The following is a 27,267-nucleotide window of genomic DNA, read 5'->3' as shown; positions in this document are numbered from 1 at the left end:
TATTCCTAATAAGAATATTTATTGTTGTCAGCCACTTTAACATTGTAAATACACAGTTTGAACATTAACACTGGACAGTGCTTACAAACAGGTAATAAAAATATTAGTTATTCACTAGAGGGAGTCTGAGTACCACTGCTTCATTTGAAGCCATTCTTTTCAGAGAATTATAAAAACTAGCCCTCAAATAAATATTTGTTTCGTGATTCAGTGGATTAATTGGTTTGACCTGGAAACACAATGAGCAAACAGCACTAAAAAAAATAAACAACTGAAAAGACTGCCTTTTTGAGCTGTAATTCTGATAAGTGCTGTAAAAGGCCATTCACACTGAATGTGGGTTTTATAGTGTCCATTAACTTGTGCTGTCAAGTTACTAGCATTTTACTCCATAAAGTTGGTATTGTTTAAAAGAATTAAGGTCTTCCCAGATATATATGGTGAAAGCCTGTTGGTTTAAAATTACCAAACACCTAGGGCTACTAATATCAGTACCGACCCATCTCTGAGGCACTGAACCCACTTGGGTCTCTGGTCAGACCTCAAGTATTTGGATCTAGGTGGACTGACATCTATTTTGCATGCATGTTTGGGCGGTGCTGCATCTGCAAATGGGAAATTGTGGTTGTCATGTTGGGAGAAATGGGCTTCAACCCCAACTTCTAAATTTTATAGCTTAAATATTTTTTTTGGTTTGTCCATTACAGATTTGCCCAAGGTCTTCGACTGCGACAAGCGGACATGCTACAGGAGGGGATTACTCGGAGCTCTGCAACTCTGAGTAAAATGGCAGACTAGCTAAGAAGAGTTTGTAAATCCGCAATGAAAAGAATGAGGAAAAAGAGGCAAGCAGACTATTGGAAGAAGAAGAGAAATTGTTCTGATAGCTGAAAGCAAATTTGGCCATAAAAGAAAGGTATGTAAATTGCTGAAACACTTCAGAATTCCTCCTTGGTGTCCACTGCATAATTTTGCATCTAAAATGATGTTGAATAAACCTAAACACACAGACTGAGATTCACTGAAGATTCATTAATGTAGAGATAATATAATACACAATACAATTTTTCCTGTCTGTAATATTAATGGCCAATTCGGATGGGCTAAGAAACCTCCCTGTTGTCATGTGCATGATGAGTTCATTTGTTAATTTGGTGTTACTGACAGAGTTCAATTTAGAACTTTTTAATTTATTCCCTTATGTAATACCATGATTGCAGAAACATTTAATTATGGGTGTCACTATCCTCATTTTAACATAATTGCCTCTTGTGAATTCTAGTACAACAGAGGAGGAATGCTAGGCATCAAGGTTGACATCTCATGCCCCTCATAAAGAAGCACATTCAGGGAAGCTCAGTCATTTCAGATGGATGGAAGATTTACTGCAATCTTCAGAATGAAGGTTATGATCAACGGATTGTCAACCATGAAGAAAATTTTCTTGACCCTGTTACAGGTGCACATGCACAGAACCTGGAGAGACTTTGGGGTGTTTGTAAGTCAACTATTTGGAGACTAAGAGGAAACCGCACACAAAATATGTTGAAAGACCACTTAGATGTAATTGAGTGGACTTACTGGCGTGGTAACAATCACAGAAATGGACCACTTGGAATGCTTTTGCATGACATCAAGAAAACATATACAAGGCCTACATGAAATGTACTTGCATATACTGTAGATAGCAAGTTTACTTTTATACTACGTTTCAACACACTGAATGTACTGGTTTCATGTTTAAATGCCTTAAATGTGCTTGAAACATGTTTTATTTTTGGAAAGTACAAATAGTAAAGTTGACCCAACATTTATTTATTTTCAATTAGAGACTCTGAGAAAAAAAAAAGATGAGCATAAAATCCAGTCAGCTTCTTCCACTGATGGAGTATTGAAATGCTAGTTTTCAACTTTCAGTTTAAATATGTTAGACGTACTGTATGAAAAAATTAAAATATGCATTTGATTAAAAATATGAAATTTATATTTGCCTGTGTTTTTGTTATATTTGAGTGCTAAATAGAAGTGTGCCATACAGTTTACATTTGTTAACAGCAGCACATTTGTTCTTGGCCATAAAAAGTTGTAACAGGTTTGTAAATCTCAGAAGTTTTAGATTAAAGGATATATTTGTACTTGTGCTATGTTTGTGTGTTTGGTCTGCTACTGAATGGACATGGAAACTGTGAACTCTAGTAGACTATAGATTTTAAAATCTTGCTAATTACTTATAAAGCCCTGAATGGTTTAGCTCCCCAGTACCTGAGTGAGCTCTTATCGCATTATAGTCCCTCACGTCCGCTGCGTTCTCAAAACTCTGGCAATTTGATAATACCGAGAATATCAAAATCAACCGCGGGCGGCAGATCTTTTTCTTATTTAGCGCCCAAACTCTGGAACAATCTACCCTACAATGTTCGGGACGCAGACACACTCTGTCAGTTTAAATCTAGATTAAAGACCCATCTCTTTAACCTTGCTTACACATAACAAATCCACATTCTTATAATTCAAATCCGTTAAAGGATTGTTAGGCTGCACTAATTAGGTCAACCGGAACCGGGAACACTTCCCATAACACCCGATGTACTCGGTGCATCGTCAGAAGAATGGCATCTACGCTAATATTAGTCTGTTTCTCTCTTATTCCGAGGTCACATTAACCACCAGATCCAGTCCGTATCCAGATCATATGGTCACTGCAGTCCCCCGGATCCAGTCCGAACCCAGCCCAGACGGTGGATCAGCACCTAGAGACGACCTCTACAGCCCTGAATGTCAGCGGAGTCCACATCAACTAGATGAGCCCCAGAGACGGATCCACATTAAAGGAGAGGTCCGGTGTGATATTGACCTAAAGTGTATTGAATCATGATACCGAGTGTGAACTAACCTTGCATATCTCATCTCGGCTTGTCCACTCCAGTCCGAAATCTGGGGTCAGTTAGCCGATGCTAACAACAGGTTGTCGATGAGAGTAAATGGGGCATCGGGCTAGCCATGTAAATAAATCACTGTTTTACACCATTTACGAGGCACAAAGTAGCTCCACACTTCATTGGTAGACTTCCAAGGGCCCTGGCATTTAAAACGAGACATTGAGAACTCAGAATAACCACCGGTAGTTTATTTACAAGAAGACTTATACAAACAGTACCTGCAAGAAAATGACGGGCCGCCGCCATCTTCAATGTAGTCACGATAAGTTGAGTGTCGAGCAGGAACGAAACTACAACCTGATCAATTGCCAACTGTCTGCACTAACTCCAGTCCAAAACAAACGCGAGGACTCACGTGACTTATCAGGTTGTAGTTTCGTTCCTGCTCGACACTCAACTTATCGTGACTACATTGAAGATGGCGGCGGCCCGTCATTTTCTTGCAGGTACTGTTTGTATAAGTCTTCTTGTAAATAAACTACCGGTGGTTATTCTGAGTTCTCAATGTCTCGTTTTAAATGCCAGGGCCCTTGGAAGTCTACCAATGAAGTGTGGAGCTACTTTGTGCCTCGTAAATGGTGTAAAACAGTGATTTATTTACATGGCTAGCCCGATGCCCCATTTACTCTCATCGACAACCTGTTGTTAGCATCGGCTAACTGACCCCAGATTTCGGACTGGAGTGGACAAGCCGAGATGAGATATGCAAGGTTAGTTCACACTCGGTATCATGATTCAATACACTTTAGGTCAATATCACACCGGACCTCTCCTTTAAAGACCACATCACCTAGACGGCTGTCGGCACAAGACCACGGGAACTTTGGCCAGAGGAGAACTGGCCCCCCCGACTGAGCCTGGTTTCTCCCAAGGTTTTTTTCTCCATTTGTCACCGATGGAGTTTTGGTTCCTTGCCGCTGTCGCCTCTGGCTTGCTTAGTTGGGGACACTTTCTCTTAACACAATATTGCATTTTACTTTATTGTTTTTGATTAACTACCTTTACCTATAATGTGAGTGTTTAATGTTGCCTTTGGCATTGTTGATGTACTGTTTCCTATTTAATACTGTACAGCCGCCTTGTCACAATTCTGTATTGTTAAAGGCGGTATATAAATAAAGGTGACTTGACTTGACTTGACTAGACACCAGTCACTCTGACACTGCCGGCAGCTTCCATATTGTTTCCCACGTTTCAGTGGACCAAGATTACATACGTAACCAGACAACTTTTTTTAGGTGCAGCCTTAAGACTAAGGTTCATCAGCTGTAGTAGTTGTGTGCTGTAATGGATCTATTAATTGTGAAGAGGAGGCAGCTTTAGAATGGGGAATGGGTATGGGTTAATAAGTATTCAACTACTTGTGAATTAGTAATGAGCAAGACTTCACTTTAGAATGGGTAACATATTCAGACTTATAAATACTTCATTTGAGTTAATTGGACACTATTAAGACTTGTAGTTATGTGAGTTGTTACATAACTGTATTTATTAAAAATCCTTACATTTATATAGCGCTTTTCTAGGCACTCAAAGCGCTTTACATAGAAGGGGGAATCTCCTCAACCACCACCAGTGCGCAGCATCCACCTGGATGATGCGACGGCAGCCATATTGTGCCAGAACGCCCACCACACACCAGCTTATTGGTGGAGAGGAGATGTGAGTGATGAAGCCAATCAGAATATGGGGATGATTAGGAGGCCATGATGGTAAGAGGCCAATGGGCAAATCTGGCCAGGAAAGACATCCTGGGATTTTTAATGACCACAGAGAGTCAGGACCTCAGTTTAACGTCTCATCCGAAGGACAGTGCTCTTTTGACAGTATAGTGTCCCCATCACTACACTGGGGCATTAGGACCCACACAGACCACAGAATGAGCACCCCCTGCTGGCCTCACTAACACCTCTTCCAGCAGCAACGTAGTTTTCTCAGGAGGTCTCCCATCCAGGTACTGACCAGGCTCAACCCTCGTAATATTAAGTGTTATTAAGAGAGAATGACTATTCTTCTGCTACTACCAGCTTATAAGGCCCATATTAAGCAAAGCATATTAAGATCATAATTTTCATACAACAACTGCGTTACTTACTCCCAATAGGCAGTAACTATGAGTTTATTAAAGAAAAACTCTTTAATGGTCTGTTAGGCATAGAATATGGTTGTGCAGAATAAGGCTTTAATATTTACTTTATAAGTACTAATAAGCAGCCAATATGCTAGTAATAATCATGTTAATAAGCAATTAGTTAATAGTGAATATGTGTACCTTAATTTAAAGTGTTACCATGCTTTTATATGAAAATTAATACGATTAAGATACATAAATACTTCACAATTTGTCATTTAGTTTAAACCAGAACACTAAAATAAGAGTAGAAAATGTAGAATCTAACATTCTAACACCACTTGAAGAAAAATATACAATTAAATTTATAAGAAAGATTTAGAAAGTGTACAAAAACACCTGACAAATGACAAATGAATGGCAAATGAATTGAGAAAATGTACAGAACAAAATAGTTCAGCTTAGAGAATTAAAACCAACCTGTTTGTTCCTCAGTATCTTCATGTTTGACTCTGAATGTTTCTTCATGTCTTCACTCTCATCTTTAATTAACAAGATTTTTTCTGTGCTTGTACACTTTTTCCTGTTTAAGATGAGGAGAAGTAACAAAGTAAATTATTCTCAAAAATAAATAAATGTAAGCTAAATCTCTTAGCTCTCTACTTTAAGTGTCAGTGCACTGGTACGGGAGTCAGTCAGAGTGATAATGGATGTAAATTATCTGACTAAAATATATACAAATAAAAGTTAATATTAGGTATTTATGATTTATATTTGATATTTTATTATTTGTATGTAATATTTAATAGATCATACTGTCATGAAAACATTTACAGCTGATTTGTAAAGTTATCATTACACATGTTTGTGTTTGTTCTCGTTTATCGTCATTATGAGCTGATTCAAGCGCTTCAAATCACTAAATCATTTTACAAATGATTCGGTTCAGATGATTCAGATCGGTTTCACTTCTTTCTAGTACTTGAACGATGTACTGATTCACATATGGGGAGCAAAATGAGATGTACTTTTTCTGATATTAATTTGAGGATGAGCTTTACTCACAAAAATGGCGTTAAAGAATTGCAATGTTATATTTAAGATTGACTCACTTATATTATGTAGCTTGTAAAAACATTTACATTGAAAGAAGAGTTTGCATTAATTTAAAAAAACTTATAAACACCAACCTTTCTTCAGTGGTAAAAGAGTATGGCGTAGATTTATGACATCAATTACCAGAGCAAAATAAAAGTCCCATTCATACACTGCTGTCTAAAATCACAGACTAATTTAATCATTTAAATACTCAAACTGAGAAAGTCATGGACCCGTTACTTTTATGACCAGTACAGGGAAAAAATTTTTTTGCTGTCCTCTCAGCTTCATTTGTCAGCATATTAGGGCAATCAGCACCTGAAAGTGCAAGACCTGCTATGTAAAGTATTCCTTTTCCATAAAGGCAAAACCGTCCAAACATCAAACAGTTATTCCTATAACTATATGTCGTGCTGGTAAAATCTTGCATTCTAAAAAGGAACAACATTTCAGACATGCCAGTAATATTATTATTATTATCAACTGCCATGCTTTCTTATCCTCTGGTATTTTATGTCCAACCATTAGTGACAGCAACCTCAATAAACACCAGTTTTCATGGGCGTATGTGTTGTATGGGGTCTGTGTTGACATCATTCCATTTGGTCTCTCATTTCTGTCCCTTTCAACTAGTTTACAGCTGTTACGTGGAGTGAAAGACGAGAGGTGAGCGGATCCATATGCAAGCTTTTATTGGAGGGATGAGACAGAGACATGGTAGGACAGGCAGGGTCAAAACAACAGTAAGCAATGATATCAGGGCTAGGCACAAAGAAGTGGGTCGAACAGGGGCGAACGTGATCCGTAAAGGGGCGAGACGAGAGAGAAGAATCCGTGAAACGAGCAATAGTCCACTGGGCAGGTGGCGACAAGTCGAGACGGGATGGCCAGGCGAGGGATGTAAACACAGGGAAACTAGGAAACCAGGAACGCAAACAATAAACACAATAACAACGCAATACTCTGTGACTTGCATGGGGAGAGACCGGGACTTTTATAGGGCGCCTGATTGGTCACAGGTGTTGACGCAATCAGCGTGATGGGTGATGGGAATAGTAGTCCGGGGTGTAGTACATCGCAATGTGTAATGATAGGGTGAGAGTGACATCTGGTGGTGAGCGGACCGCAGAACACAGACCAGATTCGTAACAACAGCAAAGACAGCACAAAGGACTGAATGCATGTGAGAAATATTCTGCAATTAAGAAAACATACAAAAGAAATGATTTAACAGCGCTTTTTTTTTTTAACTAAAAGTTCACTAGTATTTCCATTCACATAATTCATATCACTAATTTGTTTCAACGAACAAGGAATGTTTAAAAACTACAGAACCAGTGGCTATCTTTGAGTTTAACTCATTTGATTTAAAAAAGGGAACAAGTTATGGTAATATACAAAGTGGACACAATGGAGTAAAGAAGGGACCTATTGATAAAGCACAATTATTAATAAACAACAAACAATTTAGAATTATTCAGAGAATGGGGGATAGATTTATATTGTGCCCGATTTATATTAAATGAGGGAATAAAACGGTGTTCACGTTTTATTAATTTATGGCCGTGACATACATATTTTTCTGAAGAACAATCCACAACCATACAAAATAACAAATGTTAAACAAAATTCTTATGAGTTAAATAACACATTCTTGTTTTTTACCCATATTTATGTGAAATTTGAAGTTTAAACTTATGCAACGTAGACTGTAATGTTAGCTTATATGGCGCTTGTTTTACAAAGCTACCTCAAGGACACGTTAAATTTTTCAAAGGTATAGTACTAAGTGATGACAACACAATTATCTAATGAAGAGACATTTCTTGAATAAATTAAATAAAAAAAATGTAATGTTGTAACGAAGACGCTGAGGCGGCGTTAGAATCCATATGCGGAAGTTTATTGCAAACAACAGCAAACATACACGTGTAACCAGGCAGAGGGTCGATAACCAAAAGCAGTCCACTCTTTCGACAGTCCAAGGGTAATCCGTAAATCGTAGTGAGAAACCAGGCAATATAGTCAAACCTTGATATCAGTCCACACAGGCAAACAATCCAAACAGGGAAATCCAAGAAATCGGTAGTCAGAAAACGAGGCAGAATCATACACGTGCAAACAAATCAGAGTAATCAGAAAACGCTTGGTAAGGCAGGTAAACTGGCAATACTTCGCAACAAGAGAGCACATGGTCACCGCTTAAGTAGTCCCAAACAGGAAGTGAGTGTAGAAGCAGCAGAGGGAGCGCGCAGTCAGTATTCGGGTGATGGCTCCCTCTGCTGGCTTGGCATTACAAATGTAATATAATGCAGTGTTAAATAATACTTAGCTGTTGAGAACTGATGGAGATGGAGATGTAGAAGCCTTCGATCATCGCAAGATTTCTTTCCACGCATGCGCTGTTATCTCTTTCTTCAAGACGGCGTAAATGTTACATGATTTTTAAAAATTAGCTTCAAGTACTTAAGTATTTGGAGTAAATATGCCAGAGAGTCACAAGTCAAATTTACTTGTCTGTCAGATGTCTAATATTTAAAAAAAAAAAAGAAATTAAGTATAAATTTAGATTTTACTTAATATTCAGGAGTTTTTCATTTTACAGAAATATTCTTAGTGAAAGATGCATGATTTTTTTCCTGTTTTATTTACTGATGAGCCATAAAAAAAAAAAATTTACAGTGTGTGATTAATTCTGTAATGCCAGAAGCTCAACTGACACTTGAAAAAAACACTGCTTTAAGTCAGAATTTGATCGAGCTGCGCAGCGCTCGAACACACCTACCATCTCACTGTTACTGATTCATAATGCAGCTCAAAGTATTATAGGTAGAATCTCTTGTCAGGCTATTCTGATTCATCAACACAGTTTTACTGATCCATAATAATTAAACCCAAACCCAGGATAGAGTGGCTGAGTGAATGTGGTCTGGACTGTGTGGATGAGGCTCATTGTGTCAGAGATGCTGTAGAAGGACAGAGTTCCTGCACTCACATCCACATATAGTCCTATTCTACTGATATAGTCATCATCATACACTCCTACTCTACTGATGATGGGCTTCACAGGGAGATCAGTCTGTATCTTATTGTGTATGAATGAGTATCTGTAGCGAGAGCAGATCAAACTCCAGGACTGATCATTAGATCCAAAGACACATTTTTTAGTCAGTCCCTTCCTGCTGATGCTCTTATATGACACTGATATATACACACCAGTCTCTGCACTCCACTCAATCTCCCAGTAACAGCGTCCACACACACTCTCTCTACACAACACCTGACGATACACATCAAATCTGTCTGGATGATAAGGATACGACTGAGACTGAAACAACACCCATGTCACTCTACTGTTGTCCTCAGACAGAATGAGTTCAGTGTTTACTGTGTTTGGATCCAGTGTGAGAAAACAGATCCCTGAAAACAAGAATAGAGACATTTATACCACAACAATCACTATAGCTGTGTGCGCATGTGCGTGTGTGCGTGTGTTTGTAGACGTACACTTCTTCAGTCCTGCTGTAATCCTGGATTCTCCTCCATTGTTAACACTAGAAAAACACACACACACACACATACACAGTCAAATTCATCAGTAAACAAACTTTTGTTATGCAGTAGTCAGTTTACTCAGGGTGGTTGCTAAGGTACTTGAGGTGGTTGCTATACCATTGCTAAGGTACTTGGGGTGGTTGCTAGGCTGTTGCTATGCAGTTGCCAGGGTACTTGGGTGGATGCTATGCAGTTACTAAAAACTGAAGAATTCATACAGTGCAGTTTCTCCTGTAAATGAACACTTGATGAATTACACTTTTCTAAGATTAGAAAATATAAGTGGAGGTCGCTAAACTGTGAGTTTACTGATGTTTTCAGAAAGCAGCACTTTTATCCACAGTGGAGAGACAGGGCATGCACATGACTGACAGAAATAACACTCAGCAGATATTTCCGTATTGCACAAGACTGAATCTCAGTTTCAGGGATTACGTGTCTTTATATCAAGCAACCTCAGTTGTGTTCCTATGTAGCCAGATTAAACTTTGTTGTAGCCTAAAATATACTTGATTCAGTATTTTACTGTTTCTGTTTTAATCTGTGTATTGTACCCAAATTAAGTGCGGTCTACATCTGCTGCAGAATCGATACAGAAATGGCCATATCCATACCCTTATCGTCAAGTAGTATGTGACAGTACACTGTTGTATCCATGTATTGAACACAACCCTAGTTCCTAGGGTCTTGCTATGCAGTTGTATAAAATAATTGAAGCAGTTAAATATATTGTTGTGAAATATTATTACAATTTCAAATAACTAACAATAACTAATAATTGTAGTATATCATACTCAAATAAAAGAACGAGTTCTACTTGTTCATCACTCATCTCGGTCACCTCCTCTCCTCTCTTCTCGTACTGTCTTGTGAGAACTCCTCTTAGACCACATCCCTTCCCTTGTTAACATTTAAGTCTATAATTTAAAACCTTCCTTTACTTAATAAAAACACAACTATTACTTGAAGTAACCATATCCTTGAACTTGGCTGTTTACAAGATGACCACTTCTAGTTGTGAACGTTTCTCTGAGAGCATCATCATTTTGCATTTTCTCACTTTGCACTTGTTCACTTTGCATATGTGAGCCTATGCTCTCCTTCTGAAGTTCAGGATGGGGAAAATCCACATAGACACATCTCATGTGTTTGACATTTCTTTTCATCGAGGACCCATCTTCTATATTCACAAGTCCAAATGAGCCGTCTGACGATTTGTTCTGCAGGACAACATCTGATTACACATCTGATTATCTATGTTGACTTTTTGTGTGGTCTGTTCTTGTAATTGGTCCATACTTGGCAACTTTGTTCTAATATCTCTGGAAAACATAAAAATGCTGTAGTTTCTCCTGAAGCATGATGAGGAGTAGCACAGTAAGACATCAGAATTTTCAGAAGCTCCTCTTTCCACTTTTTATTTTCACACTTGTATGCTCAAACGCTTTTTTGAGATATCGATGGAACCGTTAAATCTTATACTTTCAATACTTTCTACACATACATCTCAACATATTCAGTGGTTTCAGTCTTTGATAAGGGAAGCCTGGACAAAGAATCAGCAACATTTGTCTTACCAACTATGTTCTCTATTTTATAGTATGTCTGTAGCCTACATCCTAAATGCTAAATACATGGTGGAAGCAGTGTGTCTTTTTCAGGATGTGAGTTATCAGTCTGCAATGTAAACTGCCCTCCTCACACGTTCTGAAATCAGACCAGCTAAGGGCTATGGGAATCGCCCATGGCTTGTTGTGTCCATGTTTTTGGAGAAGAATAGCCCCTAGACCAGGGGCTAGTATCGCCCATGCATATATTGGTGCAAGTTGAAAATATGCAAGACAAGGTTCACTTGTTAGAGTTACTTTCAATCTGTTAAATGATTGTTCAGTCTGAGTTGTCCATTCCCATGGAAAATCCTTTCTTGTTAGTTCTCTGTGTTGTTCTGAGATGTTAGCAAAGTTAGGAATAATCTTCATCAGATACTCACACGTACCCAGAAAAGATCTCAGCTGATTTATATTTTGTGGTCTGGGTGCTCTACACACAGCCTCCACTTTCTTGAGGTCAGGTTTATTTCCTTCAGATGTGACCAAATGGACCAATGTCTCTACTTGTCTTAGTCCAAAGAAACATCTTTGTTCAGTTTAAGTCTTCTTTCTTTAAATCGTTCAAACACAGCTCTCAATCTTTCCTCCAGCTCATTGTCAGTCTCTGGATGCACTACAACATCATCCATGCACCGAACTACGCCCAGTAACCCACAAAGTATTGAGTCCATGGCCTTTTGACAAGCCTCTGGTGCACTAGAAAGGCCAAAAGGAACATTTTGAAATGGTAGCACCCTCTAGGGGGGAGGGTGTTTATAAGCACCTGTGAGAAAATAAAATAGGGTTTAAAGAGCATTTGTTTTGTGAAGAGTGTTATTTTTCAGTACATGTCAAATATCTGTTGAACCCCTCAGAGTAGCATCTTAAAAACGAAGGTATTACAGATTGAGAACGGAGAACTATAGGTTTATTTCTCTTTGTCCCTTTATTATAAATATACATAAATCAACATAGAGACCCAGCAGCTAACCACATTGATACCTTCAGTGAGTTATATTTAGACTCTGAAGAAGAGAGAGGTAGAGATATTTCCACTGATCAGATATGTGACCATATTTTTAGACCTGATGACTTGCCATTGCCTCCACCACTTGAGTTTCATGAAGACAGCTTGCAACCTGGAAATGAAGAGGCTGCCCAGCGTTACCACAGATGCAATGACTGCAGGGTTGAAAGCATGTAAAGACAAAATCAACTATTGTTTGCAAAGAGAGCTGGACCGTGTTAAACAGCTGTTCCATTCTAAAATTGACGATTTAAGCCAAAGCATTGTGGATTGATTAAAACAACTGGACAGACAACTAGAGCAAAAATTTAAAACTTTCAAACCTCTCATGTCTACCCCTGTGCACTCCAGTACTTCTACCACTCATAAGATGTCCCAAACCTCATCCAAGATTGACCCAGTTACACAGAATAGCACAAAGCAAGTAACGTATCTTCTTCTAATCCTCCAGTTAAACTGCCTACCTTCAGTAACCTTGATTCAGAAGACCCTATTGATTTTATTGATCAATTTGAAGAATATAATGAGCTGAGACCTCTGTATCCTGAGGAGCTGTTACCATCATTATCTGTGAGTCTAAAAGGTACAGCTAAGAGCTGGTGGAGAGCGGAGAAGCAGAACATTAGAGACTGGTCTTCTTTCAAAGAAAAGTTCCTCTTTTCATTCTTAAATGAAGACCACAAGGAAGTTGCTGCCCAAAAAATAGCAAGTTATCGCTAAGGTGTTCATGAGAGCATTAGAGACTTTGCTTTTAATTACAGAGCAATGCGCCTAAAGAATAATCCTGAGACGTCTGAAATTGAGATTGTTCAAGTGACTTTTAATGGTTGATGATCTGGTCTGTCTTGACACCGTCTTGAAAAGGATTGGGTTGAAAATAAAAGAAGATGGAATCAAGGGAAAAATGAGGAACAAAGGAAGAAATCTTTGTGGTAGAGGTCAGCAAAACCAACTTCTGCTCATTGATCCAACTACCAACTCTTAATGTAACAATGTACTGCAAGCCCAAATAACTTTAAATCACACTTATTTTAATGCTGCAATTGACACAGGAAGCACCTTCTCCTTACTTGCAACAAAAGGCAGAGGTTGAGATGGGATGGTGAGCATCTGGCCAAAAGTACCCAAACTTTTATGCTTGCCAATGGTCAAAGCCAGTGAACTCAGGGAAAGGTTTTTTGGGAGTGTGAGATATATGGAATGAAGCTTCCTGTCACATTCTATGTGATGAATGATGAAGACTTGGCTGTTCCTGTCGTCCTCGGACTGGATTTTCTAAAGGAAGCCAAAGTAACCATTGATTTTATTTCTTCACATGTTCACTTACCTTATTCCAACACCAGTCACCCTATTTGTTTTAATGAACTTCACGAGAATGCTGCCGTCCAGTTTTATGCTGCACAAGGTGGTGTCAAATTAATCTTCAACAAGGAAGACTTGAAGCTGATTGATCAAGCGGTGGAAAATTCTCATGCTCATTCAAGGTTAAGAATCAGTTGAAACCTCTCATGTATGATTGGCCATCAGTTTGCACTCACAAGCTAGGACGTACAAACTGTATCAAACATGAAATCAAAACAATTGATGAACTTCCCCTAAGAAAGAGACCTTACTGAGTTTCAAGAGTAAAGAATGATTTTATTGAAGAACAGACCAAGGAACTACTTCAGCAAAAAATCATTAGACCTTCCACTTCACCATGGGCCTCGCCTGTTGTGGTAGTGGATAAAAAGAATGGTGGATCTCGGTTGTGCATTGATTATCGTGGTCTTAATTCTAAATCTCACTCATATGCTTATCCGATGCCCCAGATTACAGATATATTGGATTCGTTGCAAGGAGTCAAAGTGTTCAGCACTTTGGACTTGAAGAGCGGCTACTGGCAGGTAGAGATGGATCCTGCAAGTGTGGAGAAGACTGCATTCACAACCGCATCAGGGTTATATGAATTTTTGGTCTCAAAAACGCAGCTGCCTCTTTCCAGCGTTTGATGGAACAAGTTCTTAGAGACCACAAATACTAGTGTTGTATGGTATATGTAGATTGTTCATTGTGTACTCACCAGACATCCAAACACACCTGCAACATCTTAACCAAGTGTTCAACAGTCTGCACACCACCGGCCTCATACTCAATCTCAAGAAATGCAAATTCATCTGTTCATCATTGGATTACTTAAGCCACACAATTACTGCTGAAGGAGTCAAAGTGGATTCTGACAAGGTAGATGCGATCAAGTCATTCCCAACCCCAACTTCCCTAAAAGAATTACAATGGTTCCTAGGTTTTGCAGCTTGGTACGACCATTTCATTTCAGATTTTTCACCTAAAGCATCACCCTTAAATGCACTAAAGAAAAAATTAGCTAAATGGATGTGGACAGACGAGTGCCAGAGATCATTTGAAGTCATTAAAGATGATCTGACCAAAGCCCCTGTTTTAACTACACCCAATTATGATTCACCTTTTCAAGTGCAAACTGACGCTAGCAACGTTGGTTTAAGAGCAGTGCTGACACAGGAGAGAAATGGACAAGAGAAAGTGATTGCTTATGCATCTAGATTGTTGAGAGGTGCTGAAAGATCATATTCTGCATCAGAAAAGGTGTAGTCTGGGCTGTGGAAAAATGGCATCATTATCTTGAAGGCAGAGCATTTGAGGTAGTTACTGACCATGCTTCTTTAGTTGGCTTTTCCAGCACCCAAAGCCTTCGTCAAGACTAGAAAGGTGGACTATCAGACTTCAAGGCTACTACTTCACAGTTCGCTACAGAAAAGGCCAATGTAATGTGGTACCTGATGATCTGTCACGGAGATATTCAGCTGAACCAACTGCCATTCTGATGCACACACCAGCAAAACCTGTTTCTGCTCCAATCACTTGAGAGTTACCAATGGACTTATCCCAGATTGCTGCTGAGCAGAAGAAAGACATAGAGTGCCAGGAACTTATGGTAAAAGCCAAAGATCAAAATATCACTGAGCTTATGAGAACTCACTATGTTTTCCTGTGTTCCTGAACACTAGTGTTCCTGTCCCCAAAGGAAATGGGACCATTTCCACGTGGGTAGAGGTCTTCCCCATGAGGACTGCCAAAGCTACCACCATCGTTGTATTCTCATCGCAGAGCTATTACAAGATGGGGAACCCCGGCATTCATTGTTTCAAACAGAGGCACTCAGTTCAGCTCAAACATCTTGGATCAACTTGATCAAACTTGACTGAATGCATAAATCGTAATCTAAAAACTATGATTGCATCATTGGCAGTAAATATCATACTTAGGATCAATGGATCTGTGAGTTCAGATTTGTTTTGAATACAGCATGGCATGAAAGCACAGGATTCCAACCCACTGAAGTAGCTCTTGGACGTCAATTGAAAGGACCACTACAAAGAGCTCTACAGAATCCACCAGATCCAGATGAACCAAGCTACAGCATCACTGAACACTAGAAACTACTGTACGAGTCTGTCAGAGAAAATGTTGAGAAGGCACAAACTAAACAGAAAAAGTATTGCAACCTCAAGAGAAGAACTCAAGACTTCCAGGGGGGGTGATATAGTTTGGGTGCGCACTCGTCCTTTATCTCGTGCAGATGATGGTTTCATGGCTAAAATTTCTCCAAAGTGGCGAGGGCCAGCTAAAGGGGTCAAAAATCTATGTCCAGTAAATTACAAGGTGTCAATGTTGTCTGATCCTACCCAGATTGACAGTTACCATACCTAAAACTTAAAAATTTGTCATGTGTCAAATTTTGACACCAAACCGAGAGGTATGTAATGGACAAAATGTTACGTGTTTTTATTACTGTATTTTGCACCTCTATTTTTATTAATTTCCTACTGTGTTGTATTTGAGTTACATGTAGTGTCTCTCGGAGCAGCTTGAGGGTGCTATTGCCTGGAGGTAATTGAGCATATAAACTCAGCTACTGTAGAATAAGTCAGTTTATTTGTTAGAGGGAAACCATTTCAGTGAGTTTCAGTTGAGATTCTGCTCAACTGTGAGTATGGAATGACTTGTATTTTCAACATTGTATTTGTGTAATCAGGTTACTGATGTTAGCCATTTGCTTTCTTTCTAGAAAGGACTTTTAGTTTTTGTTTTTCTTTTATTGTGTTCCTTGATTGAACACTATTTGGATTCATCCAAAAGATGTTTTAAGATACGAAATGTATGGAAACCAAGTACGGTTCAGGCTGGTATTGAGGTCACAGTGCGTGGCCTTAACCAATCCAGCGCTGATTATAACATATAACATTATAAAATAGCCAAACTACCACTGCATGCTCATAGTTTCTTTGAAATAAAAAAAGACACAGGTGTGCCACTGCATTTGTGCGTGCAGTTGAAGAGCACACACTACCAGCACAGTATAACGGCTGACAGAACAGGAAAATTAATTTTTACTGACATATGGCCTGACAACATCTCATCTGACCACAGTTTACTGTTGTTCTACTGAAGCTCCTTGTCACCTGTACCGTTTCCATTCTCGCTTGACTAATGCCTGGCGCTGAGGATGTTCTATGTCTAAATAAACACACTAGTCAATAAAAAAAAGACAGAAGCAGTAGTTGTGAGTGGGGTGTCCAACCCTAGCTCCACCCCTGTGTTAAATGCATTAAATATTTGTAATATTTTAAAATTAAAAAAACTGTTGTATATATACATACTGTGCAAAAGTCTTAGGCCACTAGTATTTTCACCAGCTAAAAATGGTTTAATGGCAGTTATTTTATCTTATTTCTATCTTCTATCTCCATTAATGGTAATAATCCAGTGAGATTTTTGATTGCACAAGGAGTTTGACAAAAGCCGGTGCTCCACACAGAGATCTGATCCCATCATCATCCAGTCTGTCTAGAATGACATGAAAAAACAGAAAAGGTACATTTAGTTCCCTTTCTGTCGGTGTGGTGTATACATCCGGGTATAAGTAGGCCAGCATGACATCTGCTCACTTGTTGTATTCTTCGGAGCTGAATGCAGCATCTCTTTGTGAGCTGCAACATCGTTCACCTCCTTGATGTTGGATCTACAGCACGGGCAGCAGTCTCTTCCTTCTCAAGCACAGCTAAGTGTTGTGAGTGTACCCCTGAGTGCTTCGACACACGCGTACGATCACACCGGTCTGATTCGAATGTTCAGCACATCACGTGATCAACTGCTGAATTCAAATCTGCTTTGGCTGCCATTAAACCAGATCAGATGCGCTGAGCACTTGTCATATTATCACAGCTATTCAGTGTTTTCAACAATACAGTGCTTATTTTAGGTTCCAGATATTTAAATACACATAAGTACTAGTAAAATGATGCATTTATAGTTGATACACGTCGATATCTATGGAAGCGGCTAATGATCCTTACAAATGTTATCTGACAACATGTTTTATTGATATCATATACACATTGTGTAGATAACTAAAAAGTTTACTCTGCTCTTCTCCCAACTCACCAGAGACTTACTTTAATATTTTTCGGGAAGAGAGGATGATTTTGCGTCTTGTAAATCCCACAGCTCGGATTCAGCGCGAACTAACATGGCGGCACCCATCACCCGGTATAGACTAACTAACGTGGTCATTATAAAAGTGTTTAAACCTCCAAATACATTTACTTGCACATATTTAAAAAACGGAATATCAGATATTTCATAATACAGTGAGCACGTTTGTGAAAATTAATAATATAAAAGGAAAAACGATATAAAAGTGATACGTGTCATACAGCGCTATTGTGGCTGCGTTGTGTCACGTGACAAACACGACGCGTCACCATGGAAACAGTAAGGCGATACGTTCTAAAATAATGGTCGCCTAAAAAAACTCCCCCTGGGGTGTCAGCTAGAATATTTTAAACTCACGTGTGAAAGGGTTAAAGAGCAAATTCCTTCTTAATAGAGCAATTTCTCTAAAAGAGCTTGCACGGTTGGGACTATGTGTTTTCAAACATGCCTTTCCTTCCGTGCCCTTCTGATTGCAAGTTTTACCTCTCCACAAACGATCAACACAGTCGCTGTTTTCAGTATTTGGGCTGTGATCACGCTGATGTAGCATTTGCTGAGGGCTCATGTCAGGCTTGCGAGAACATGACCCTTGGCACACTCCGCTCGCGGGTCGCGTTCTTTACGATCAATCTCTCGGTTGAACGATTGGTATCTGGGGGACAAACATGATTCTAAGCCACACTCGACCACAATGTCTTTCTTCCTGGAAGTGCACTAGGAGCTGATGAAATAGTGGAAGGCCCCTTTCTTAGCCAGGATGTGATACACCAACTTCTTCTCTTTCACCACCCTTGATGGGGGTCCCCTGTAAACGGAGGTTCCCCAGGTGGAGCGAGTGATTTTGGCTCCCATCCAAGGATTACACTGCATCTGGAAAAGCTGCATCTGCCCTGTATCCCATGGCTATCCTGCAGGTCTATCAGGCTAACCTGTTACGAGATCTGCACAAGGGTGTTTCCGACCCAGAGTTACTGCAGGAGCTGTGCTCAGCGACTGACTATGCTCTCCGAGCTACAAAAGTCACGGCACAAACTCTGGGGAGGGCGATGTCCTGTATGGTGGTCCAGGAGCACCACCTATGGCTTAACCTGGCTGTGATGCGGGATGCTAAAAAAGTTCACTTTCTTGACACCACCATCTGCCAGGTTAGTCTTTTTAACGACACTGTGGAAGAATTTGTGCAGCAGTTCTTCACAGTGAAGAAGCAAACAGAAGCCATAAAACACATTCTGCCCCGGCACTCCCTCGAGAAAGCAACCCCCGCTCATCGCCGAGGGTGACCTCCTGCATGAACTGCAGGAAGGCCTTGAGACGGCCAAATGCTGATGTCGCAAACCAGAACGTGTTTGGACAAGCATCTGATGTCTCCTGGCATGTTGAATTAGTTGTCCAGATGATCCTTCTGTAACAGACAATCTTTAGAACGGGTCCCACCAGAGGAAATCATTAGACAAGGCTCCTTGTGTCCTTTGGGAAAGAGCAAACTCTCCCAAGTGCAGAGTATCTCTTTTCTTCTCAGAATCGTGCACAGTCAGTGCTGAAGTGTGTGAGGGCATTCAAGCTTAAGACAGCGGCCTCCCTGAAGGACTTCCAGAAACTCCTGGATCAAATGGCATCCTCACCTGCAGTCACGCCCTGGGTCTGATGCACATGAGACTACTACAGCACTGGCTTCATACCCGAATCCTGAGACAGGCATGGCGCCAAGGTACACATCATGTGAACATCAAACATTTAGCCCCTGGGAAAACATTTTGTTTCTACGGGCAGGGGTTTCCTTAGAACAAGTGTCTAGACGCTTCATTGTCATGACAGATGCCTTCAGGCAGGACAGGCTGGGTGGGGCGCCATATAGAACGGGCAGCCTCAGGGGTCTGGACAGGCCCTTAGCTGCATTGGCATATCAATTGCATGGAGTTGCTGACAGTTCTTTTGGCCTTAATGAGGTTCCAGCTACTGATTCAAGGCAAACACAAGTTGGTTCGGACAGAAAACATACCACAGACTCAAGTCTACTCAAGTCTAGACTTGTGCTACTCAAATCCCGGGGGAACTCAATCATGTGGCCGATTCCCTCTCATGACAAGTTTCGTTCAGAGGCGAGTGGAGGCTTCACCCTCAGACAGTTCAGCTTATTTGGAGTTGATTCGGCCAGTCACAGGGGGTTCTGTTTACCTCACCGGAATCCACTCACTGCCAGTTATGGTACAGCCTGACCGAGGCCCCCCTCGGTACAGATATGCTGGCACACAGCTTGCCTAGGGATCTACGCAAGTATGCCTTTTCCCCAGTGAGCCTCAAGCACAGGTGCTGTGTAAAGTCAGGAATGACAGAGAACAGCTTTTGCTGGTGGCCTTGTTTTGGCACAACAGGACCTGATTCTCTAAACTCGTGCTCCTGTCTTTGACTCCTCCCTGACACATTCTTCTGAGGAAGGACCTCCTTTCTCAGGGGAAGGGCACCATCAGGCACCCATGTCCAAATCTCTGGAACCTCCATCTAAGGTCCCTGGACGTGACCAAGAGGACTTCAGGGACTTTCCACCTGCAGTGGTAAACACCCTCATGCAGGCCAGAGCCTTCTGTGGTCCTTCACGCCCTACAGGAAGATATGTTCAAGCCCCTTCAGTCAGTTGATCTCAGTGCCCTCTCTATGAAGAAAGCCCTCCTGACTGCTTTCACCTCTGTTAAAAGTGTAGGAGATCTTCAAGCCCTTTCCGTTAACATTTTGTGCCTGGAATTCAGGCCAGCAGACTCTCACGTTGTCTTGAGACCCTGGCCTGGATACATGCCCAAGGTACCCACCACTCCATTCAGAAATCAGGTGGTGACCATGAAAGCTATCCCTTCCCAGGAAGGGGACCCCAACCTATCTCTGCTAGGCCCAGTCTGTGCCCTACGCATTTATGTGGAATGTACCCAAAGTTTCAGACGTTCTGAACAGCTCTTTGTCTGTTTCAGAGGACAGCAGAAGGGGAACACTATCTCCAAACAAAGGATCTTCCACATCCGAATGGCCTACCAGGCCAGAGTTATATCTTGCCCACTGAGAGGGAGAGCCCACTCGACCAGGGGAGTCACTGCTTCAACAGCTTTGGCAAATGGGGCCTCTCTAACAGATATCTGTAGATGTCGGACTGCATCTGAGTAGGCTGAGACACTTTTCGCTTTTCAGGTGGTTTTGCAGGTAGGCAATCTTGTAAACATTGCCACAGTTTTTTTGGATTGTCTCACTTTTTTCTGTTTCTTCATGTTATTCCAGATGATGATGGGATCAGATCTCTGTGTGGAGCACTGGATGTTGTCAGATTCCTTGTACAAACAAAAATCTTAATGGATTATTACAATTAATGGCAATGAATGTTTGGAAATGTAAACTAGCTGGTGAAAATACTAGTGTGTGTGTGTGTGTGTGTGTGTGTGTTTGTGTGTATATCTACGTAAATATGTGTATAAGTGTACAGTGTATATATATATATATATATATATATATATATATATATATATATGTATATATATATAAAATCATCTTATGTTTTATATACATATATAAAATCTTCCTGCTAGACATACTTTAGTTTGTCCAGTGAGCAAGCTGAATCCAACAATTTTTCAGTGAGTAGTTTGACTCTTGAATCTTCTGGGTGATTGTAGCTCAGATCCAGCTCTCTCAGATGTGAGGGGTTTGAACTCAGAGCTGAGAACACATAACGACAGCTTTTCTCTGTCACCATACAGCCAGACAATCTGAAAACACAGCAATAGTTCATGCGACGATCAGACAAATGTTTTCCACATATTTATACCAGTTTCAGCCATGAATTATTCTTATACAGTTATGTCTTAAGGTCCGTGTTAAAAATAAATGTATATGAAAACATCTGAAATGCCATGTACATAGCATAAGTCAAATGATGGAATGTCTGTCCAGGGGAGTTGTGTCACTGGTGTTACTGGAAAAACATTACTTAAAAATATTGTTTAACATTGCTTTCTGTTTTCATTTATTTTATGTAATTTCTTACATTTTCTACCTATATACACAGGTGCATCTCAATAAATTAGAATGTTGTGGAAAAGTTCATTTATTTCAGTAATTCAACTCAAAATGTGAAATGAAATAAAATTGTGTATTAAATAAAGTAAGTCGTGTATTGTGTATTAAATAAAGTAAGTGCACACAGACTGAAGTAGTTTAAGTCTTTGGTTCTTTTAATTGTGATGATTTTGGCTCACATTTAACAAAAATCCACCAATTCAATTCAACAAATTAGAATACGTCATAAGACAAAAAAAAAAAAAAAAGATTATTAGTGAATTGTTGGCCTTCTGGAAAGTATGTTTATTTACTGTGTATGTACTCAATACTTGGTAGGGGCTCCTTTTGCTTTAATTACTGCTTCAATTTGGCATGGCATGGAGGTGATCAGTCTGTGGCACTGCTGAGGTGGTATGGAAGCCCAGGGTTTCTTTGACAGTGACCTTCAGCTCATCTGCATTGTTTGGCCTCTTGTTTCTCATTTTCCTCTTGACAATACCCCATAGATTCTCTATAGATAGATTCTCTAACCAACTTGTGGTGCTTTTGGCAGTGTGGGCAGGTGCCAAATCCTGCTGGAAAATGAAATCAGCATCTTTAAAAAGCATGAAGCACTCAAAAATTTCTTGGTAAACGGGTACAGTGACTTTGGTTTTCAAAAAACACATTGGACCAACACCGGCAGATGACATTGCACCCCAAATCATCACAGACTGTGGAAACTTAACACTGGACTTCAACCAACTTGGGCTTATGAGTTTCTCTACCCTTCCTCCAGATTCTAGGACCTTGGTTTCCAAATGAAATACAAAACTTGCTCTCATCTGAAAAGAGGACTTTGGACCACTGGGCAACAGTCCATTTCTTCTTCTCCTTAGCCCAGGTAAGACGCCTCTGATGTTGTCTGTGTTCAGGAATGGCTTAACAAGAGGAATACGACAACTGTAGCCAAATTCCTTAACACGTCTGTGTGTGGTGGCTCTTGATGCCTTGACCCCAGCCTCAGTCCATTTTTGCTTGACAAGCCTCTCAAAGCTGCGGTTCTCTCGGTTGGTTGTGCATCTTTTTCTTCCACACTTTTCCTTCCAGTCAACTTTCTGTTAACATGCTTGGATACAGCACTCTGTGAACAGCCAGCTTTGGCAATGAATGTTTGTGGCTTACCCTCCTTGTGAAGGGTGTCAATGATTGTCTTCTGGACAATTGTCAGATCAGCAGTCTTCCCCATGATTGTGTAGCCTAGTGAACCAAACTGAGAGACCATTTTGAAGGTTCAGGAAACATTTTCAGGTGTTTTGAGTTGTTTAGCTGATTGGCATGTCATCATATTCTAATTTGTTGAGATAGTGAATTTGTGGGGTTTTGTTAAATGTGAGCCAAAATCATCACAATTAAAAGAACCAAAGACTTAAACTACTTCAGTCTGTGTGCATTGAATTTATTTAACACACACGTTTCATAATTTGAGTTGAATTACTGAAATAAATGAACTTTTCCATGACATTCTAATTTATTGAGATGCACCTGTATATGTATAGGTTTCTATGTAAGTACTGGTACTTTTGATTGGGCTGAGGCTGGAATTTACAGAGTTTGAAGTAAAAGTATTTGATGGATGTATGTGTCAGGAGCATTCACTCAGTATCATTATCTAATTTTTGACCGAGATGGTTTTTAGCTGGTTTTGCATCTGAACTCTTCATATATATATATATATACATATATAGTACTGTGCAAAAGTCTTAGGCCACTAGTATTTTCATCAGCTAAAAATGGTTTAAAGTCAGTTAAAGTCAGCCTGTTGCTGTAGTGTGTCAGTAAGAAATATCAGTTTACATTTCTAAATCATTTTGCCATTAATTATAATAATCCAGTGAGATTTTTGTATGGAGCACAGGCTGTTGTCAGACTCCTTGTGCAAACAGAGATCTGATCTCTCCATCATTCAATCCAGTCTGTCTTAAGAAACAGAAAAAACAGAGACAGACTAAATCCAGAAGAACTGTGGCAACATCTCCAAGATGCTTTAAGAGACCTATTCCTACAAAGCTACAGTACTGTTAAAATTTTTAGGGAGTTAGGCACATAAAATGAGGATGCTGTCAAAAACAATGTCATAAATAGATTTTCTTTATCAGTGAACTTCTGTTAACTAAAATAAATCAGCATTTGATGTGACCATCCTTTGCATTTAAAGTAGCTTTTTCCCACTAGGTGCACTTGTGCAGAGTTTTTCAGGTAGCTTTGCAGGTAGGTTACTTGAAACATCTTGGAGATGTTGAAACAGTTCTTCTGGATTTAGTCTGTTTCAGATATTCTGTTTCTTCATGTCATTCCAGAGACAGACTGGATGATGGTGAGATCAGATGTCTGTGTGGAGCACTGGCTGTTGTCAGACTGCCTGTGCAAACAAAAATCTCACTAGATTATTACAATTAATGGCAAACAGAATGTTTGGAAATGTAAACTGATGTTTCCTACTGACACACTACAGCAAAAGATAGAAATAACTTACTTGAAACCAAAATACTGGTGGCCTAAGACTTTTGCACAGTACTGTATACATACATACATATATATATATATATATAGAGAGAGAGAGAGAGAGAGAGAGAGAGAGAGAGAGAGAGAGAGAGTTCAGATGCAAAACCAGCTAAAAGTTTGTTCTTAAATGGGTCCTAGTTACCCATTCATAAAGACATTCATTCCTAAATGAATTGGCTGTTTGAAGGAATCAACTGAATGAATGGTTTAGTGATAAAATCAGTGACTTGCCACCACCTACAGGCAGTTTTAATTTCATTTCAAGTACCATTATTTCATATTTATAAAAATAGAAAGAAATATTTTTTATTATTAACGCAAATCATTTAATGCCGTCATATTTAAAACTTTTATATTTAAAACATTCAACATGCACTCATGTCACCTCTGAGCCTCATTAAACATCTGGAAACACACTTACATGCCATTTTTGTGTTCTTTGCCACCTCTGTAGTGCAAATTAATTTAGTTAATACTGATTTCAATTATGAAACTTTGAATTTGACAAAAGATGACACTTTTAATGAAGTTAGAAAAAATGCCATTAGAAAGATATAAAAAAGCCCCTGTAAATCACTTCAAATAATCAAGGGGTCAAAAATCACCTTGCGATACTAATCAGGACGTTCTCCTGTATTTTTTGACTGTGCTCCTAATTTTTTTTAAAGGTGCTACTAAAAAGAAAAAAGCGTAGAGCCCTGATTTGATGTTATCATGTTAGCGTTCCACTGTACCGCCCATGTAAAATTCAAGTTTAGTGACATTTTATTGGAATGCTAGGGGATTAATATTTGATATACTTCATGCTGTCCTGCTGCACTCCATTGTGCACATTAGAGGTCTTCACAGGTCCAAAATTTCGTACCCGAACCCAAAAATGCCCATGAATACCGTTTAAAGAATGACAAACGCGAGTGTAAAAAATTATGTGAGTAAATCCGCTAAATATGCTGCAAGTCATTTGATATGATTGACAGTAATAGCTGAAGGAAACATCTGACAAGCCAATGTCTAAAATAGAGATTAAGTCTTAAATGATTCAGATTAAATTCAGAGGAACAAAACTACAGCAGTAATAAGTTTGTGTTGGTTGAATATAGGCTGTTTAATAGCTTTTACAGTTCAAGATAAAATAATGTGTTTGAGCTTTGTTATTCATTTATTTGAATGACTTTCTGCACTTGCTATACAATATACTTCAGTACGGTAAAAGTACTAAAATTTTAGATGCAGAGTTTAGATGCAGCCCTAATTAAACACACCTGATCCAACTAATCAATTCCTTCAGGCTTAATTGAAAACTGCATAGTATGTGTGTTGGAGCAAGGTTGGAACAAAACTCTGCAGGTCTGTGGCCCTCCAGGAAGTTTGACACCCCTGCTCTACTGCCATCTTGTGGTTATAAGGGTTATGTGGTTATAATTTCATGTCATTTTCATCTTAAAAAGTTGTTTTCTGTGTGAATTTTTTATGAATGAAACGTGAATCTTCTAAGTGAATTTTACTGCACAGCTGTAGAGTTGAAATATAATAAAGGCTTTAAAATATTACACAATTTTAAAAATGTGTTCAAGACTATGAAGGCAAGTTATTGATTATTAAGAATACTATTAAGATGTCATTGAAGAGAAGCATCTCTAGCTTGCTAACGTTAGATTGTTAACATTAGTTTAAACAGTTATACATTTAAATGTATAACTGTGTTTATGTACTCTCCTAGGATTACCAGGCTCAGAATTTAAATTATATGCTATTAAATAATATGAAACTGAATGGTCATGCCGCTACCATTATTTACGATGTTGCAATTATTAATTTTTTCAGTTTCTAATAAGAATGAGGCAGAAGAGTAGTCTCAAGAGTCTCCACCTATATATAGCACATATAAAATGAGCTACAGTGGAAATTATGAGCTGGCTTATCATTATGCGGAAGTTCTAAAGAACGCTCTGTGCATATGGTCAATTAGCCTATAATAAAGTTGTTAAAAAGGGCCAGTGTATATGGACTTTTATTTTGAAGTTTTCTGGTATCCAGCCAGGGTTTAAATGCACTGTCACTGCAGCAATTTACAGACACTATGCTCTGCCCATTTTCAGCAGGTGGCTGTGATTAGAGTTTGTAGAAATAGAACTGCAAGGAATGGGTGAATGAACGGGGACTTGATGCTTGCTTCATGTTTGGTGTTGTGTGTATAAAATATGAACCAAACCACGTGCACAAACAAATAAAAGGCATCAAAGAACTTTAAGTTGCATCTTTATGTCTCTGATCGGATGTCTGTGGTGAACTGAGCCTGTATTCACAAAACATTTTATCTTACCACTAAGAGTTCTCCTAAATAGTAGTAAAGTTTTTAGCTAAGAGTTTTCTCTTAAAATCTATTAACAAAGCTGCTGATTTACGCTGATTTATACTCAACGCATTGTTCTGCACTGCAAGCCTGTGCTGACCGCACGCACACATCACCAAATTCTGGGCCCCTATTCCTAAAACATCTTAAGGATACAAGTAGCCTATCTAATAACTTAGCGATTTAGGAGAAAATCGTGTCAATCCCAAATTTAGGACTCCTAATTTTTGCTCTGAGTATTTCACAAAGCGCTTTAGCACTAAAACTAGCTCCTAAATCTGTGAAATGTTAGGAGTAGTGGAGATGACTCCTAAGTCACTAAGATCAAGTCCTAAAACTATCCTAAAGTGGCTGTTGCCGGCTATCTGCTTCGGAACAGAAACATTTTAGAAACATTGGATGATAATGAGCTTTAAAGAAGGTATGGTCTTAATCGCGAAGGTTAGCTGCAGAACTTGCAGGGATGCAGTCACTTCACCAACAAATAGAAACCCAACAACGCTCAGATCAAGGTTTTGACAACCCTCGAATGGCAGCTC

The 27,267-nt window shown here is 39.4% G+C and overlaps 1 protein-coding gene and 1 long non-coding RNA gene across 2 annotated transcripts in view; both read right to left on the bottom strand.

Annotated features, from left to right (window-relative positions):
• Window positions 1-8,741: 8,741 nt before the first annotated feature.
• LOC127158771 (stonustoxin subunit beta-like) overlaps window positions 8,742-27,267 on the bottom strand; it is a 77,097-nt gene continuing 58,571 nt past the window's right edge. The window contains exon 4 of the mRNA XM_051101782.1: window positions 8,742-9,388. Within this exon, the coding sequence (XP_050957739.1) occupies window positions 8,969-9,388 (420 nt within the window). The 3' untranslated portion in view covers window positions 8,742-8,968. The remainder of the gene's footprint in view (window positions 9,389-27,267) is intronic.
• Window positions 9,612-27,267, bottom strand: part of LOC127158772 (uncharacterized) — a 30,940-nt gene continuing 13,284 nt past the window's right edge. The window contains exons 3-4 of the long non-coding RNA XR_007826267.1: window positions 21,366-21,539; window positions 9,612-9,662 (exon numbers count right to left, since the gene is read on the bottom strand). This is a non-coding gene — a long non-coding RNA (uncharacterized LOC127158772). The remainder of the gene's footprint in view (window positions 9,663-21,365; window positions 21,540-27,267) is intronic.

The sequence above is a fragment of the Labeo rohita genome, unplaced genomic scaffold (assembly GCF_022985175.1).
Source record: "Labeo rohita strain BAU-BD-2019 unplaced genomic scaffold, IGBB_LRoh.1.0 scaffold_170, whole genome shotgun sequence".
Classification (NCBI taxonomy): Eukaryota; Metazoa; Chordata; class Actinopteri; order Cypriniformes; family Cyprinidae; genus Labeo; species Labeo rohita.
This window is presented reverse-complemented; position numbering and strand designations above follow the sequence as displayed.